Source organism: Melospiza melodia, chromosome 20, assembly GCF_035770615.1.
Source record: "Melospiza melodia melodia isolate bMelMel2 chromosome 20, bMelMel2.pri, whole genome shotgun sequence".
Lineage (NCBI taxonomy): Eukaryota > Metazoa > Chordata > Aves > Passeriformes > Passerellidae > Melospiza > Melospiza melodia.
In genome coordinates, this window is record NC_086213.1 from 3,079,134 (window position 1) to 3,095,680 (window position 16,547).

At 53.4% G+C, this 16,547-nt stretch overlaps 1 protein-coding gene across 3 annotated transcripts in view; it reads left to right on the forward strand.

The window, feature by feature from the left end:
• Window positions 1–16,547, forward strand: part of NOS1 (nitric oxide synthase 1) — a 98,071-nt gene that overhangs the window by 31,955 nt on the left and 49,569 nt on the right. For 2 of the 3 annotated variants that reach the window (XM_063173379.1, XM_063173378.1), the window contains exon 2: window positions 8,771–9,831. In XM_063173379.1, the coding sequence (XP_063029449.1) occupies window positions 9,122–9,831 (710 nt within the window). In that variant the 5' untranslated portion in view covers window positions 8,771–9,121. Of the gene's footprint in view, window positions 1–8,231; window positions 8,333–8,770; window positions 9,832–16,547 lie in introns of those variants that run through there. The other variant, XM_063173380.1, reaches the window with a different exon arrangement.

The following is a 16,547-nucleotide window of genomic DNA, read 5'->3' on the forward strand; positions in this document are numbered from 1 at the left end:
GATGCCTTTGTTCTACTCCCACTGCTCCCATCCTATCTGTGCGTTAAATCAAATCTATAGATGCAATCTGATCCCTCCAAAAATAAATGTATTGTGTCCCGAAGAGGCCTGGGAGCCGCTGTCTGGCTCAGGCTGGATAAATCATGCTCGTTCCAAATGAGCCCTGATGGGCCGTGTGTGATAAGGGACACTGGGTTGTCACCATCCCAAATGAGCCCTGATAGGGTGTCTGTGATAAGGGACCCTGGGCTGTCACCCTCTGTTCCAGGATGTGGCTTTGGGAAGCCCAGATGTCACCAGGGTGGTGGCTCCGCATGTGGAGCATGGAAACCTGGAGGTTGTGTGTGTGTGTGTGTCCCTACAAAAAGGGGGGCACTGATGCCAAGGAAACGCTTTCCACGGCTTCTCCTCTCCGTGACAATCCCCAAATGCTTAACAGGATCCAGCAATGCCCTTCTAGGGCAGCTTGTCTTAATCCCATTTTCCAGAGTTTCATGCTTACCTTTCCAGACGTGCTGGAACGTGAGGTTCTGTCTCTCTTTCAGAGGCTGGGGAGCTCGGTGCCCTCCGAGCAGGGATTATCCTTCATCCCCACCAGGCAGGGAATGGAGCATCCCTGCCACATCTGGGACAGGGCTCCTGGCTGGCCCTGGGGTCACAGCCTGCCCCAAATGCCAGCAGAGAGGAGCAGGGGCTTGGGCAGCCAAAATCCTCTCCTCTGGCATGGGGAAAAGCTGGTTTAGGATGGGGGTTAGGGCTGCTTCAAATTCCATAGGGAAGGGGAGAACCTCTGGAATCAATGGGGTCCATTTCAATTCCTCTCCCACACACACTCCTGGGTTTTTTGCCACATCCACGTTCGGGGATGCTGGAGGGGTCAGGATGATGAGGCTGGAGCAGCCTCTCTCCCACAGTCAGCACCTTCAGCAAATCCAGGAGGCAGAAAACTCCACATCATCTCCCCCCCTGAGTCCTGCTGGAATCAGAGTCAGAGCCCTTGTAGGACAAGGAACAGGTCCCAGGAGGCCCCTGGAGAACTTTGCTGCTGTTGTTGGTACTATGGCAACAAGTGCTAATGCAAGGCATGGACAGAAACTCGGGGGGAACAAATTATCCTCAATTTCCCCCTGGCACGTCCCCGAGGATGCCAGGGCCAACAGGGCAGGAGCTGTGCCGTGGCTCCATGTGTTGGATTCATCCCTGGGGAAGGGAGGAATCCCAATCCTGCCCCTTCTCCTACTGGACAGGGGTGGTGACAGCACTCAGGAGATCCCAGAGCTGTCTCAGGGACAGAATCCCTGGGATCTGCCTGGGGTTGGGGACCATGAGGAGCCCGATCTCCTCCTGAGGGTTTCAAACAGGGACATGAGTCACTCCTTAGGAAAACAGTGCCAACAGGATTTTTTGGGAAATTTAATGCCAAGCAAGAAGGATTTTGGGGTGTCAGCAGCAAAGGAGGGACATGAGTGGCTGAACAGGACCAGGAGTTTATTCCTGGATGGACTCGGAGCTCCATCCCTGACTTTATTGATGCTGGCTGGCAGCTCCTGAGCTATTACAGCCCCAGCCAACCTGCTGTGATTTTGAAATTTTCTTTTTCTTTTGTTTTTTTCCCTAAATGGAGCCCCAATTCCCCTCTCATGCTGCGATTGGACCTCCAGACCATCCATCAAGTGGCATTTTCTCATTTATTTCCTCCCTACCTATTTTGTCTTCCAGGACAAAGTGGCGGTGTGTTAACACCGCTCCAATTTGTCACGCTGGAGTCACTGGTGTAATTCCAAGCCTCTCAGAAAATTGATGGTGGTGGAATTGAGGTTTTACAGATGGGCCAAGCCCTAATAAGAACATCAGTTTGAGATGGGGCGAGCGGCAGAATTGACGCTTTTATCTAAATTCTGTTGGAGCCACACACGGCAGGCGCCGGGGAAATATTGTAGGAAACAGCAAAAGAGGAAAGGCAGGCGTGGTGCAGAAATCTGCTCAGTCCTGAACTCCAAATTACAACAAAACCCTGGTTCTGGCAGCTACAGAAAAAGGGGGATTTTTGTCAACACAGTTGTCTTGGCAACATTAAAATGTATTTCGTGCGTTCTGCTCGGGTTGTGCCGGGTGGGGTGAACGGAAGGGGGGTGAGGGGCTCCAATAAATTGCAGGAAAGTTTTGGGGTGGGTCTTCCCCCTCCATCACTGCTGTCCCATGATCAGGAGTGTGCAGGACACTGGTGTGAATGGGATGGGATAGAAGCAGATCAGAAAAAAATGGAATATTTGTGTTGGAAGGGAGCTGCAATGATGATTTTAACTGCACAGACATTCCCGTGGCTGCTGTGCCAGCAGGACCTGGCTCTCCTTGGCTGCTCCATTCCCTGGAGAGGGCATGGACACCAAACCAGGTGCCAGGAGCTGGATAAATGTGCAGGTCCTGGGGCTCTGGGGCAGATTTATGAGCAAACAGTTGTGGTTTGTTTTCCAGGAAGCAACCCCTGATTAGAGGCAGATGAACCCTCTTGGGGTCTGGCCATGGATTTATTACTACCAGAAGCAAGGATTTATCTGATTAACTGCCCTTCCTGCAGGAACAGGGATGTTTTGGGTGCAGAGAGCCACGGGGGGGGGTGAGGGGGTCTCCAGGGTGGAACCTGTGACATTCCATCCCTTTGGCAATGGGGCAATTCCACCCCTTTGGCAATGGTGCAATTCCATCCCTTTGATAATGGGGCAATTCCATCCCTTTGGCCGTGGGACAATTCCATCCCTTTGGCAATGGGGCAATTCCATCCCTTTGGCAGCAATTCCATCCCTTTGGCAGTGGGGCAATTCCATCCCTTTGGCAATGGGGCAATTCCATCCCTTTGGCAATGGGGCAATTCCATCCCTTTGGCAGCAATTCCATCCCTTTGGCAGTGGGGCAATTCCATCCCTTTGGCAATGGGGCAATTCCATCCCTTTGCTGGTGCCAGCTCAGGTCAGCGGGCACGGACTGGCACCAGGGCATTGTACAGATGGCAAAGTGCCTCGTTCCAGTCACTCCTGGTGGAAATTTGGTTTACTAGGGGCAAAGACAGGGTCCCAGCCCAGCTGGAATAAGGATTCCCAACCCAAGAATGGTTGGGAATTGAGCTGGGAATGGGAAGGGAGGAGCAGAGCCATTGTTTGGGTTTGGAGGGAAAAGGTCTCGCCCATGCTGGGTGGATTTTGGGAAGGCTGAGGGGAGGTGGGTGGTTCCAACTGGAGGTGATCCTGGAACAGAGGCTAGACAGAGCTAAAAGAATGAATAAGGTATTTATTAAAGGCCTCCAAAGGATACACCTCGGGCAATGCAAAGTCTCACAGAGGCTACACCCAAGGTGGACAATGGTCACGATTTAAGTTTGGTCTATTTGCATATCAGTTAATTGTCCAATTACATCTTCAGGCAATGAAGTCACATTCCCTCAGTTTCTTCCACCACATTCCCTTTTGTTTATACTTTTTGTACCTGAGGTTTTGTTGGTGACCTTGGTTCTCAGGCCTGGAAGGATTGTTCTGTCTGCCCAAAACGTGAGGAGAGCCAACTAACACTGAATCAGTTCAGAGTTATACACAAATGCAGGATCTGAAACGTGTAAAAGCTAAAACTTAAGGCATCAGAGGAACATTATCTGAGGATTAAAAGGCTGTGGACAAGTACACCCTGGGCAGGGATGGAGCGTGGAGTTTATTCCAGTGAGCTGCCTGCCAGGGAATCACTTGAACATTCCCATTTCAGAGGCACAGCCACGCAGGTTTACAGGAACTGTGCATATGCTGCATCCCAGCGCTCCTCATCCCATCCACCGATGCTCCGTGGGTCGTAAAAATTAAATGGGCATCAATCCATCAGCGCCAGGGCTCTTCCTCGAGCACTATAAATCCCACGAAAGCTAATTAAAGAGGACAATGGTGCCCATTTAAAGCTGGCACGGGCATGCAGGAGCCATTAGCACGGCGAGAACAGGGCTCCAAATGGATTTGTGAGGCTGAGGGGATGACATTGAGCACGGCCCAGCCCGGCACAACCCGCGGCTCTGCCTGGCACAGGCAGGAGATTGTGTTAAATCTCCCGAGATTGATTTCTCCTCCGCTTTGCCTTGGAAATCAAATCATCCCGTTGTATTGCACTAAATAGTTATTTAGTTGTTTGCACCAGTGTTTGGTAATTTGCACTGTACACATGATTTATATCCCATCACCACATGGTCTTCCCCTTTTCCCCTTCCCTAAATGTCAGTGTGGTCTCCAGACACGAACTTTTACATCATTCCATTAAGGTCTGTGCTGGAGTTTGTTCTTGGAATGTTATCAGGCAGCTCAAGGAGCTTCTCATGGGGTTGATTGGTTGAACTTTCACTGCTGCTGGAGGGGAGCAGGCTCTGCTGATTTTCCCTGAAAAAGGAATATTCCCCCCAAATATATCCCATATTTTCCCCAAATATATCCCATATTCCCCCCAGATATATCCCATATTCCCCCCAAATATATCTCATATTCCACTCAAATATACCCCATATTCCACTCAAATATATCCCATATTCCACTCAAATATACCCCATATTCCACTCAAATATATCCCATATTCCACCCAAATAGACACCATATTTTCCCCAAATAGACACCATATTCCACCCAAATAGACACCATGTTCCACCCAAATACATTCTAAACACACCCCATGTTCCCCCAAACCCATCAGCCAAAGGAGGGAAGTTCCCAGAGATTGGTGTTGGGGTCAGGGTTGAGGCTTGCCTGGGGTGCTGCCCCTCTGCAGGGCTCATTGCTCTCCTGTAGTTTGAGTTGGGTTTATGCTTTGGGATAGGCAGGGAAACTGAGGCAGGAGTGGGGTGGCACCATCCATGGAGGTTTATTCCAGCAGGGTTTATTCCCAATAAACCATGGGTGGCACCATCCATTGGGGTTTATTCCAGCAGGGTTTATTCCCAATAAGCCATGGGTGGCACCATCCATGGAGGTTTATTCCAGCAGGGTTTATTCCCAATAAACCATGGGTGGCACCATCCATGGAGGTTTATTCCAGCAGGGTTTATTCCAAATAAACCATGGGTGGCACCATCCATTGGGGTTTATTCCAGCAGGGTTTATTCCCAATAAACCATGGGTGGCACCATCCATGGAGGTTTATTCCAGCAGGGTTTATTCCCAATAAACCATGGGTGGCACCATCCATGGAGGTTTATTCCAGCAGGGTTTATTCCTCACAGGGAGCTCAGCCCAGCTTTGCTGATGGATTTTTCCTCTCCTGGCTGTTTTTTGGGGTGGGATGAATGTTCCTACCCTGGTGAAACCCCACCCTGCTCTCGCTGTTTTAAGGAGTTACACCTGACACCTCCAGCAGCTTCTAAATGTCTGGCCTGGCTCTGGGGTCCATAAATCAGAATTCTCATGGTGCTGGGAGGGAGAGGTGGGAATCTGTGGGCTCACAGAGCTCAGCACAGCTCAGCCATCCACAGGGCTGAGCTCTTTGTGTTCCATCCGAAGTGTGTCCCCTCTGGAATCAGAGCTGTCCCACCCCGGAGTGGGACCTGACCCTCCTGGGGGAGTTTTCCAAGCCCTCCTGCCTCCCTGAACCTCTCCCTTCTCTCTGCACTCTGAGTTTGTGCAAGGTTTTTCAGCTGGAAAATAATCGGACTTGATGATCTTTAAGATTATTTTCCAACATCAATGATGCCATGATTCTGTGAAAATCCTTATCCAGCTATTCCCTAAAGGAGCAGGAGGATGAGGGGCTTAGGGCCTCTCTGTCCTCCCTCTCCTTGCCTGTTCCTCTCCTTTCTGGCTCTTTTCTGACCTTCCTGACTCTGAGGAGCAGCAGAAAAAAAGGATAAATCTCTGGATGGGTGTTGAGGTACCGCTTAAAATCTATTTTTTTCTTCTCATCCCTTTTGTGAGGAATGCTGAGGTGTCAGTGGGTTTGGGGGCAGGCAGCAATGAGCACCTAGAAACGCCAGCATTCCACGGGATTGCTGAGCACACACAAGAAATGACAACCCTTTTCCATGGAAATAGCTGGAAATTATCCTGCTGGGAGAAGAGAGAGGGATTAAACACCGGGGGCTCCTCAGCTCTTTTCCAGCGAGCTCAGCAAGTCCTGCTGTGAGGTCAGTGGGGCTGAAGGACATCCATGGTCCCCTCCAGCTGTGCAACATCTGCCCATGTGAGTGGCTGGCAGCCATGGCACTGACTGTCCCATATTCCACCCAAATATTCCCATACTGTATTCCACCCAAATAAACCCCATATTCCCCCCCAAATATACCCCATATTCCCCCCAAATATATAACATATTCCACCCAAATATGTCCCATATTTCCCCCAAATATACCCCATATTCCACCCAAATATATCCCATATTTTCCCCAATTATATCCCATATTCCACCCAAATATGTTCCCATATTCCACCCAAATATATCCCATATTCCATCCAAATATATGGGGTATATGTCCCATGTGTCTCCACCCAAATATGTCCTATATTCCCACCAAATATATCCCATATTCCCCCCAAATATATACCATATTCCCCCCAAATATATCCCATATTCCACCCAAATATATCCCATATTCTCCCCAAATATACCCCATATTCCACCCAAATATATCCCATATTCCACCCAAATATACCCAATATTCCACTCAAATATATCACATATTCCACCCAAATATGTCCCATATTCCACCCAAATATACCCCATATTCCACTCAAATATATCACATATTCCACCCAAACATATCCCATATTTTCCCCAAATATATCCCATATTCCCCCCAAATATATCTCATATTTTATGAAATATACCCCATATTCCACTCAAATATACCCCATATTCCCAGGAGGTGCCCAGGGAGGTTGTGCCCACCGAGATGCACAAACCCAGAGCTGGCCCGGGATGAGAGCCCCGAGGGCACGGCAGGGCTGGCCCCTCTCAGGACGCTCTGCTCCGTGCTGCCGGGACCCTGTGGCTGTTTCCGAAGCCACCTTTGTCCCCACGAGGCCCATGGGGATGAGTTTGGTGTGACCTAACCCTGCCTGGATAGTGATGGTCACCTTGTGGAGCAGAGGGGTCGGGAAATCAGAGCCCGGCAGGGAGAAGGAAGCGGCTCCTGTGAATCCCAGAGAGCTTGGGAAAATTAGGAAAACTCGTCTGGGAAAGCGAGGTGGGGATGGGGAAGGGATGGAGGGGTGGGAGGGAAGGAAAGGGACAGGACCTGTCGGGTAGAAGCGAATTCCTGCTTTCCTCCATCCTCCCCGAAACTGGAACCTTCCCTGCCCTGCTCTCCTGCCCGAGACCCGCGAGGCAGCACAGCCCATCCCGGGGTCCCGATCCAGTGTCATTTGCAATTAGGGCATTAATTAGCCCTTGAGGATGTGACCCAGTGGTGTTTAACCCTTTGCAAGCTGCTGCTGCTGCTCTGCAGGGCCGAGTCACAGCAGGGGAAGGACCACAGGGGTTAAACCCATGGGTTTGGGTTATGGATCTTGAATTGTTTTATTCCTAATTCGCTGCTAAAAAGCCCAGCGTTCCTCACATGAGGATTAACGTCACCAAGTGGTGCTGGTGTCCCTGCCCTGCTCCTCAGATCCCTTTTGTCCCATCTGGGGCTGGAGGGAGCTCCTGTCAGAGAGGGGCTGGAGGTGCCAAAACTGCCCTGAGCATGGGGAGAGAGAAGATTGCTCTCCTTGCCATGGCAGTGCCTCCAGCAGAACACGTCCCCTCTGTTCTGTGCCGAAAACTCCGATTTTAAAAAAGAAAAGAAGGCGCTGGCTCCATGTGAAGCGTCAGGGCACAGTCCTGGAGAGAAACGTTCTCCAGAGCATCTGAGAAAAACGCGAGGGGAGCGCGGGGAGGCTTCGGGAGCAGAAGCGACAGAAGCCAAGCGTGCCTTGTAAGAACAAGGGTCCCATCAGGAGGCAATGGGCTGTGACTCCCCGAGCCCTGCGAGGGCTCTTCCAGCTCATCCTAAGGGTGGGATGAGCTCCGCGCTGCCCTGCCGGCAATGCTTCCCCAAAGGCGGGATGAGCTCCGAGGTTCCCTCCCGGCGATGTTTCCCCTCCGCCGGAGCGGGGCTGGGCTCGGGGGAGGGCGAGCGTCGCCTCCTTCTCCCCGTGCCAGGCTGGGAATCTGGGCAGAGGAGGAGCTGAGCGCTGATCCCTGCAGCCAGCCTTAAAAGCAGCAGTTGCCTTTGGAAGTGTTTTCCCAACTCGGGGGAAGGAAGGGGAGCCGAGCGGCCTCTTCTGCTCCCCGGCTGCTGCACCTGGAGTGACACCTCGGAGCCACAGCACCTCCGGAACAGGTTTCCTCCCGGGCAGGGCTGCCCGTTCCCTGTCGGGTTCTCACCCAGCAGGTTGTGGGATGCTCTGGAGAACACGCGGAGAGGGGATCCCGATCTGGCAGAGCCTCCTGGGTGTGCCAGCCTTGCAGGGTGGGCAGAGCGGGCGGTGCCCGAGCCGGGCTGCCCTGCCCTGCCCTGCCCTGCCCTGCCCTGCCCAGCGGCCCCTGCCAGGGCTGCCCGCTCCCCCCGCGCCCCCGCCGAACAGATGGTGCCGATTTTCGCAGGGGGAGGTGGAGGGAGCAAAGCCCGGAGCGCTGCGAGGCTGCCGCCTGGGGGGGTGACATCTGTGGGGACGGGGCGCCCGTGGCGTGCCCAGCCCCGTGCTCAGCTCAGCGGGCACTTGCGCCTGCCCTGCCTCACTTATCTCCCTCCTTTGTTGGTTTTCCCCCTGCTTTGCAGATAGAGAAGCCCGCGCACCGTCGGCGGGGATGCCGGTGAAGCCAGCGCGCTGCCTCTCGCTCTGTGCCAGCGGCTGACTGGAAGCTGGAATGTTTCCCACCCCGGGCGATGCCCAGCCCTGCTCCTAGCCTGCCTTCCCAGGGGTGACGTTCCCGCTTTCCTGCCGTTCGCAGAGCAGTGCCACCGAGCATGCCGCAGGGAGCCCCTCGGCAGCCCAAGCCCAGGGGAGTTTTCCAGTGAGTCCAGCTCCTCAAAAACCAGAGTTGCTCCTTCCCACCCTCGGACAGCGAATTCCCCTGCTCCCAGCAGGGTGTTGAGGTCCTGCAGAGCGGGCTGGAGGAGGGGGCTGCCATGGAAGAGAATGTGTTCAGCGTGCAGCAGATCCAGCCCAACGTCATCTCGGTGAGGCTCTTCAAGCGCAAGGTGGGCGGCCTCGGCTTCCTGGTGAAGGAGCGCGTCAGCAAACCGCCCGTCATCATCTCGGACCTGATCCGGGGCGGGGCTGCCGAGCAGAGTGGCCTCATCCAGGCTGGGGACATCATCCTGGCCGTCAATGGCAGGCCCCTGGTGGACATGAGCTATGAGACGGCGCTGGAGATCCTGAGAAGCATCGCCTCCGAGACCTACGTGGTGCTCATCCTGCGCGGCCCCGAGGGCTTCACCACTCACCTGGAGACCACCTTCACGGGCGACGGGACACCCAAAACCGTCCGTGTCACCAGACCCCTGTGCCCGGCTCCCAAGGCGGTTGACTTGTCCAACCCAAGCAAAGAGCAGCCAGCAGCCATGGGATCGCTGTGGAGCAGGGAAACGGGCAAGGAGGTGGAGCCCCATGTCCACGTTAACGGGCTCGTTCCCGGCAGCAAAGGGGCAAAGGACGGCGGCAGGGACAAGGACGGGGCTTGTGCTCACTCCTGCCTCAACGGCGGCGTGGAGGACAACGAGCTGCTCAAAGAGATCGAGCCCGTCCTGGACCTGCTGAAGAGCAGCAGCAGTAAGGACAGCGGTGGAGATGCGCCCTCCAAGGTAGAGACACGGGATATAGAAGTCCAGGTGGACTGGTAGGTCTCCCTAAATACGTTTTTTTTACCTTTGGTGGAACGTGCTGGTTTTGGCTCGCCGAGGCGTCGGTGAGCGCCTCGCCACAGCTGGCTGCTGCCTGGCACAGGGGGGTGGAGATGGAGGGGAAGGGGTGGGGAAAAGAGGGAAGTGGTGGATGAAAAATTGGGAGAAGATTGTGGAAGGAAGATCTAAGCATGGGCAATTGGGGAGATTTGGAATAATGTCTCATGGAAAGCTGAGCTGCGTGATGTGGTGGATCGCGGGTTGGGCTGGGTTAAATCTCTGCTCCATGTTATCAATTCCGTTTAAGTTGAAGCAAAATCCCGTGCCTCAGTTTCCTCACCTGCCAAATAAGGTCCAGGGTATTCCTGTCTTTGTGGTCCTGCTTTAGAGCTCTCCAGTTGAAATCTGCTTTAACTTTAATGGGAGAGGAAGGTCGAACCAGCAGGGCACGGTGCTTCCCAGGAGCTTCCAAACCTTTTGGGAGAGGGAAGGAGAGCCCCAATCCAGCTCCATCTGAAGCCAAGACCGGGTGAGGGCAGTGGGACCAGCCTGGTGGGCAGGAGGGAGATGTTCCCTATCGAGAGCTCGGGATGGCCAATCCTTGTGGAAACGCCAGGATGGATCTGCCCCTGCTCCTCCTAGAGCCAGGTCGCTTTTCAGGACTTGTGTGCTTGGGTGGGGATGTGAACAAGGCTTGTCCCACGTCCCGTTGAGGAGGGAGAAGCGGCACAGCTCCCGATTTTCCTCAGCGTTTCCCTGAGCCGGGGCAGCTCCCCGGGGCCCCTCCTGCTTTCCAGAGCTGTTGTTTGCAGCCGGGTTTGCTCGGTGCCAACTCCCTCTCCTCCTGACCGTTCATTAACACTGTTAGCTTGCCTTTTCCTGCTGCTTTTCCCCAAGTCCCCAAACACGTTTTAGCAGTGTCAAGTGCTGCAGCAGGGTTGTGGCTGCCCTCGCTTATTGACTGGCTGGAAAAGCCCCGAGGGTTTGCTGGAGCTGCAGATCCGTGCCTCGGCCACGGAAAGATCTGAAATGCCAAGTTCTCTGTAATTTCAGGTTCTCTTGCTGTAGACACTTCTTAGGAGAAGGAAAACACTGTGTTCATTTTTCTTTATCAGAAACAAGGGGGGAGAGCCACAGCGGGGTCCCCACCACGGGCTCCCAGCCAAGGCTGAGCTCCCGCTCGCTCCCATCCCAATCCCACCCACACCCTCTGTGTTTTCCACCTTCCTTGTTTTATTTTCAGTTGTTTTCATGTCGTTCCTGCTCTCCCAATTTATTCCTGCTTCCCGTGGAGGACACGGTACTCAAAGCTTGTTAGGGTGCTCACACTGAGTCAGAGGGAAAAAATATCTGCTGGGCTTGGTGCTGGTGTCTGGATGTCCTTCCTGCCACCCCCTTCCCACCACAGCCGCTCTCCAGGTTCACTTTTTGAACAAGAATTGTTCAATTGAATTGTTGAGATTTGGAAAATTCAGAAATCTGCTGTGCAATGGGAAGTGAGTTAACCCCCCCCCCGCCCTGAGCTCAGGACGCTCTCCAAAAACCTGTCTGGATTTAATCCCATCCTGGGAGAGCCTGGTTTAAGGATTGAGACTTTGAAAGGGTCAGGACTGGGTACAAAATGTGCAGGGAGGCTCCAAAATCCCCTCTGGTTTGGCTCAGGGACCTGGGGTGGCAGCCCAGAGGACACAATCCCAAATATTGGGGTTGAACAGGGGCAGCCTCACCCATCAAACCATATCCCCCATCCCAGCAGCTGCAGGATCTTCAAGGAAATTCTGCTCCAGCCATGGGGAGGGATGAAAAACGTGATTCTACTCTGAGGAGTCTCTTTTATTCAGAGATTAAACAGAAATGCTTTGATTTCACTTTGACTTCACTTAAACTGAAGGATCTTGAAGCAGCAAAGCGGGGACTTCACCAGAATCTCTTTTTTTGTTGTTTTCAATATCCTAATAATTTTTTTAAAAAAGTCTTTATTATCTCTATACCTTGGGGATGAAAATCCACTTTTCAGTCAAATTCTCCTGCTTGATGAAAAGCTGCAGCCTGGCTCTTGTGGTGCGAGGGAGAGGACCCAGGCAGGAGCAGGGACGTGGGAAAGATTGACTGCAGGGAGAAGCTGTCAGGAGCTGCTGTGCAGGGCAAAGGGCATTTCTGTGGGATTGGGCTGGGGATTATTCATCTCCTCAGCTCGGCTCACACAGAGCCAGGGCATCCTCAAGGTCTCCTGCACTCCGAGTTTTTTAGGATGGCAGGAGGAGTGCAGAAAGGTCAGGGAACAACGGGGAGCGGGTAGCTGGGGAGAGTGTTGGTCAGTGCCAAGGAAATGCCAAAAAACCCTCGGTGAGGAATGTCAGATGGATGCAGCTCAGCCCTGGCTCCTCCAGGCAGGAACAGTGCAGGAATTGAGCTCTGCCTACACCCAGGAGGGAGCAAAACCTCGCTCAAGGTTGAGCTGGACACCTCCAGCCTGGCCTGGAGATGGTGGGGTTGGGATGGATCCTGTTCTGTCTCCTCTCTGCTTGTTGGTGCAGCTGGAGATGGTGGGGTTGGGATGGATCCTGATCCAGTTCTGTCTCCTCCCTGCCATTGATCCAGATGGAGATGGTGGGATTGGGATGGATCCTGATCCTGTTCTCTCTCCTCTCTGCTGTTGATCCAGATGGAGATGGTGGGATTGGGATGGATCCCGTTCTGTCTCCTCCCTGCCATTGATCCAGATGGAGATGGTGGGGTTGGGATGGATCCCGATCCTGTTCTGTCTCCTCTCTGCTGTTGATCCAGCTGGAGATGGTGGGGTTGGGATGGATCCTGATCCAGTTCTGTCTCCTCTCTGCCTGGTGCTGACCACCCCAGGCCAGGGCACTTTGTTGGATCCAGTCTGGCTCAGGGAGCTGGGACAGCATTCCCAGGGCAGGAAGGGATGGCACAAGGCTGAGCTTGTCCACAGGGAGACAAAGACTCCTTGCTCAAGATGGGCCGTGGTAAAACCAATTCAAACTACACCTGATGGTTTGGGCTTCCAACCCCTCTCTCCAGTGTTATTACTTACTGGAAGGGAGCCCACAAGAGAGATGGAGAGGGATTTCTTATGGGAGCATGGAGGGACAGGTTAAGGGGAATGGATTCAAAATGGGCAGGGTTAAGTGAGATTCGGGATGGAATTGTTCCCTGGCAGGGTGGGCAGGCCCTGGCACAGGGTGCCCAGAGCAGCTGTGGCTGCCCCTGGATCCCTGGCAGTGCCCGAGGCCAGGCTGGACACTGGGGCTGGACATTGGGGCTGGGAGCAGCCTGACTGGATGTTCTTTAAGATCCCTTCCAATCCATCATGTGACTGATTGAATGACTGATTGATTGATTGATTGATTGATCCATAATTTGCTGTGGGGACACAATCAGTTCCTCTCCATCCCCTGCCCCCACGGTCTGCATTCCCCAGGGGAATTCTCCTTGCTGCCTTCTCCTCCCACCCCGTGCCCTCGGGGTGCGTCCATGGAGTGACCACAGCTGCTCCTCAGCTCGGGCCATCTGCCATCAGCAAAGGGAGCGCAGATGTGGGGCTCAAGGTATGATGAGAGCTGGCATTTGTGCCATGAGGCTCACCGTGGGCTAGGAGGCAAAAATAGAGTTTGATTCACTCGCTGCCAGCAAGCCCAGGTCTGTTTTTCCCTCAGAGCTCTGGGGAGATTGTCAGGTCCCATCTTCCCTCCTTCTCCCCCCCCCTCCCCACTGAGTTGCCAGGGTTGATTTTCCTTCTACCAGGTCTCTTCCATGACATGAGCAGCATGATGGAAACATGGCAGTTTCAGTCCAAGCAGCAGCCCCGAGAGGGAGAAGTGTGCTCAGAGCAGGAATTCAGCTCACAAAAGGTTTCAAGGTTTCAGGCTCCAGCCTGCCTTGGAGCAAACCCCATAATTTTGCAGTTCCCAAAGAGAGATGCGAATTCCCAAATTCTCTTCCTCCCACCTTCCTCAGGACCACCAAAATCTCTTTGGGTTGCTCAAAACATTTTGTTTGCATTTCTGGTCTGTCTTCATTCTTCTGCACTTGGACACAAAACTTTAAAACCTCAGAAAGGAGGAGGTTCCCTGGAATTTCCATGTCTGTGCCGTTCTGGAAATGGGTGCAGGGAGCTCTGGCAGGGAATAGCCTTCCCCTGCTCCCCTGGCCAAGGCTTCTTACTCATCACTCCACTCCATCACTGATGCAGAGAGGCATTTTGTGCCTGGAGACCACATATTCCCCCCAAATACACCCCATATTCCCCACAAATATATCCCATATTCTGCCAAAATATATCTCATATTCCCCCCAAATATATCCCATATTCCACCCAAATATACCCCATATTCTGCCCAAATACGCTCCATATTCCCCCCAACAGATCCCTTATTCCACCCAAATATATCCCACATTCCCCCAATATATCCTATATTTCTCCCAAATATATACCATATTCCACCCAAATATATCCCAAATATATCCCATATTTCCCCCCAATATATCCCATATTCCCCCCTAATATCTCCCATATCTCCTCAATATATTCCATATTCCCCCCAAATATATCTCATATTTCACCCAAATAAACCCCACATTTTCTCCATATATACCCCATATTCCCTCCAAATATACCCCATATTTTCCCCAATATGTCCCATATTCCATCCAATATATCCCACATTTCCCCAAAATATACGCCATATTCCCCCCCAGATATATCCCATATTCCTCCCAAATATTTTCCATATTCCACCCAAATGTGCCCCATATTCCCCCCAAATATACCCCATATTCCTCCAAAATATTCCTCCCACATACATCCCATTTTCCACCCCAATATATCCTATATTCCCACCACATATACCCCATATTTCCCCCAAATATATCACATATTCTCCCCAAATATATCCCATAGTCCCTCAAATATGTCCCCGTATTCCCACCCCAATATATCCCATATTCCACCCCAATACACCCCATATTTCCCCAAACCCATCAGCCCAGTTCCCAACCCACCCCTCGCAGCTCAGCCTCTGTGCTGCTCCGTCATCCCCTGGATTCCCCTGCCCTTCTCTCCACGTGTGAGCCCAGCAGCCAAACCCCTGGGCCAGGTGTGACCCCCCAGGAGCCCCAGGTGTGACCCCTCAGGAGCCCCAGGTGTGACCCCACAGGAGATCCAGGTGTGACCCCACAGGAGATCCAGGTGTGACCCCTCAGGACATCCAGATGTGACCCCACAGGAGCCCCAGGTGTGACCCCACAGGAGCCCCAGGTGTGACCCACTGGAGATTCAGGTGTGACCCCCAAGAAGACCCAGGTGTGATCCCTCAGGAGCCCCAGGTGTGACCCCACAGGAGATCCAGGTGTGACCCCACAGGAGATCCAGACGTGACCCCTCAGGACATCCAGATGTGACCCCACAGGAGATCCAGGTGTGACCCCCCAGGAGATCCAGGTGTGACCCCTCAGGAGATCCAGGTGTGACCCCACAGGAGATTGAGATGTGACCCCACAGGACGTTCAGGTGTGACCCCACAGGAGATCCAGGTGTGACCCCACAGGAGACCCAGGTGTGACCCCACAGGAGATCCAAGTGTGACCCCACAGGACGTTCAGGTGTGACCCCACAGGGGATTCAGGTGTGATCCCCCAGGAGATCCAGGTGTGACCCCACAGGAGATCCAGGTGTGACCCCACAGGACATCCAGGTGTGACCCCCACAGGAGCCCCAGGTGTGATCCCACAGGAGCCCCAGGTGTGACCCCACAGGAGACCCAGGTGTGACCCCACAGGAGATCCAGATGTGACCCACTGGAGATTCAGGTGTGATCCCACAGGACATCCAGGTGTGACCCCACAGGAGATCCAGGTGTGACCCCACAGGAGCCCCAGGTGTGACCCCTCAGGACATTCAGGTGTGACCCCACAGGAGCCCCAGGTGTGGTTCCCATCACCCCTGAGCGGTTTTGCTCCCCTGGCCGGGCTGGGACCCTGCAGGAGCTCACTGTGGAGGGACAGGAGCCGCTGCAGCTCGGTGCTGGCTGAATTCTGAGCTGTTCTGGTGGGACTCTGCGACTGCCTGGATCTGTTCCCATGTCTCTCCGTGTCAGCGCCTCCTCCGAGGCATTTGCCAGCCTCATATTTCACAGGCTCCCTGAGGCTGCAGCTTGCTCAGCTCATTAGTCCCTGATCCCAGTGCTGGGCACATTCCTGATGTTCTGAGGCTGCGGGATCTTCTCCAGATCATTCCACAGGTTCTTCCTGAGGCTTTTCCTCCTCCTTTTGTGCTGTCCCAGGTCTCCTCTCCCATTTGTTCCTTGCTTGGATCACCCTGCACTGTCCCTGCTGCCTCTCCAGGGAGTGCATCCCAGATTTTGGAGTTATTCCTTCCTCCAAATCCCCACCTCCTTCCTGAGCTCTGCTCCATCCTCTGCACCCTGCAAATCCCTTCTGCTGCCCCATCCCTCCCCCTCTGCTCTTGTCCAGACCTTGCTGAACCCTCCAGGCTGCAGCCAGCACCTTTTCCAGAGAAGGAAGCATTTTAATTTTAATTTAATTAATTTAATTAAATTAGGGAATTTTAATTTCTGCCCCTCTGGAACGGGGTTTTCCATGGGGCAAAGGAAAGGTGAGGCAAGAGCTGCTTGTCCCACCTGAAGGTGGAGCGCTGCAAGCGCAGCCATGCCCCAGGAACAATCAGGGAATG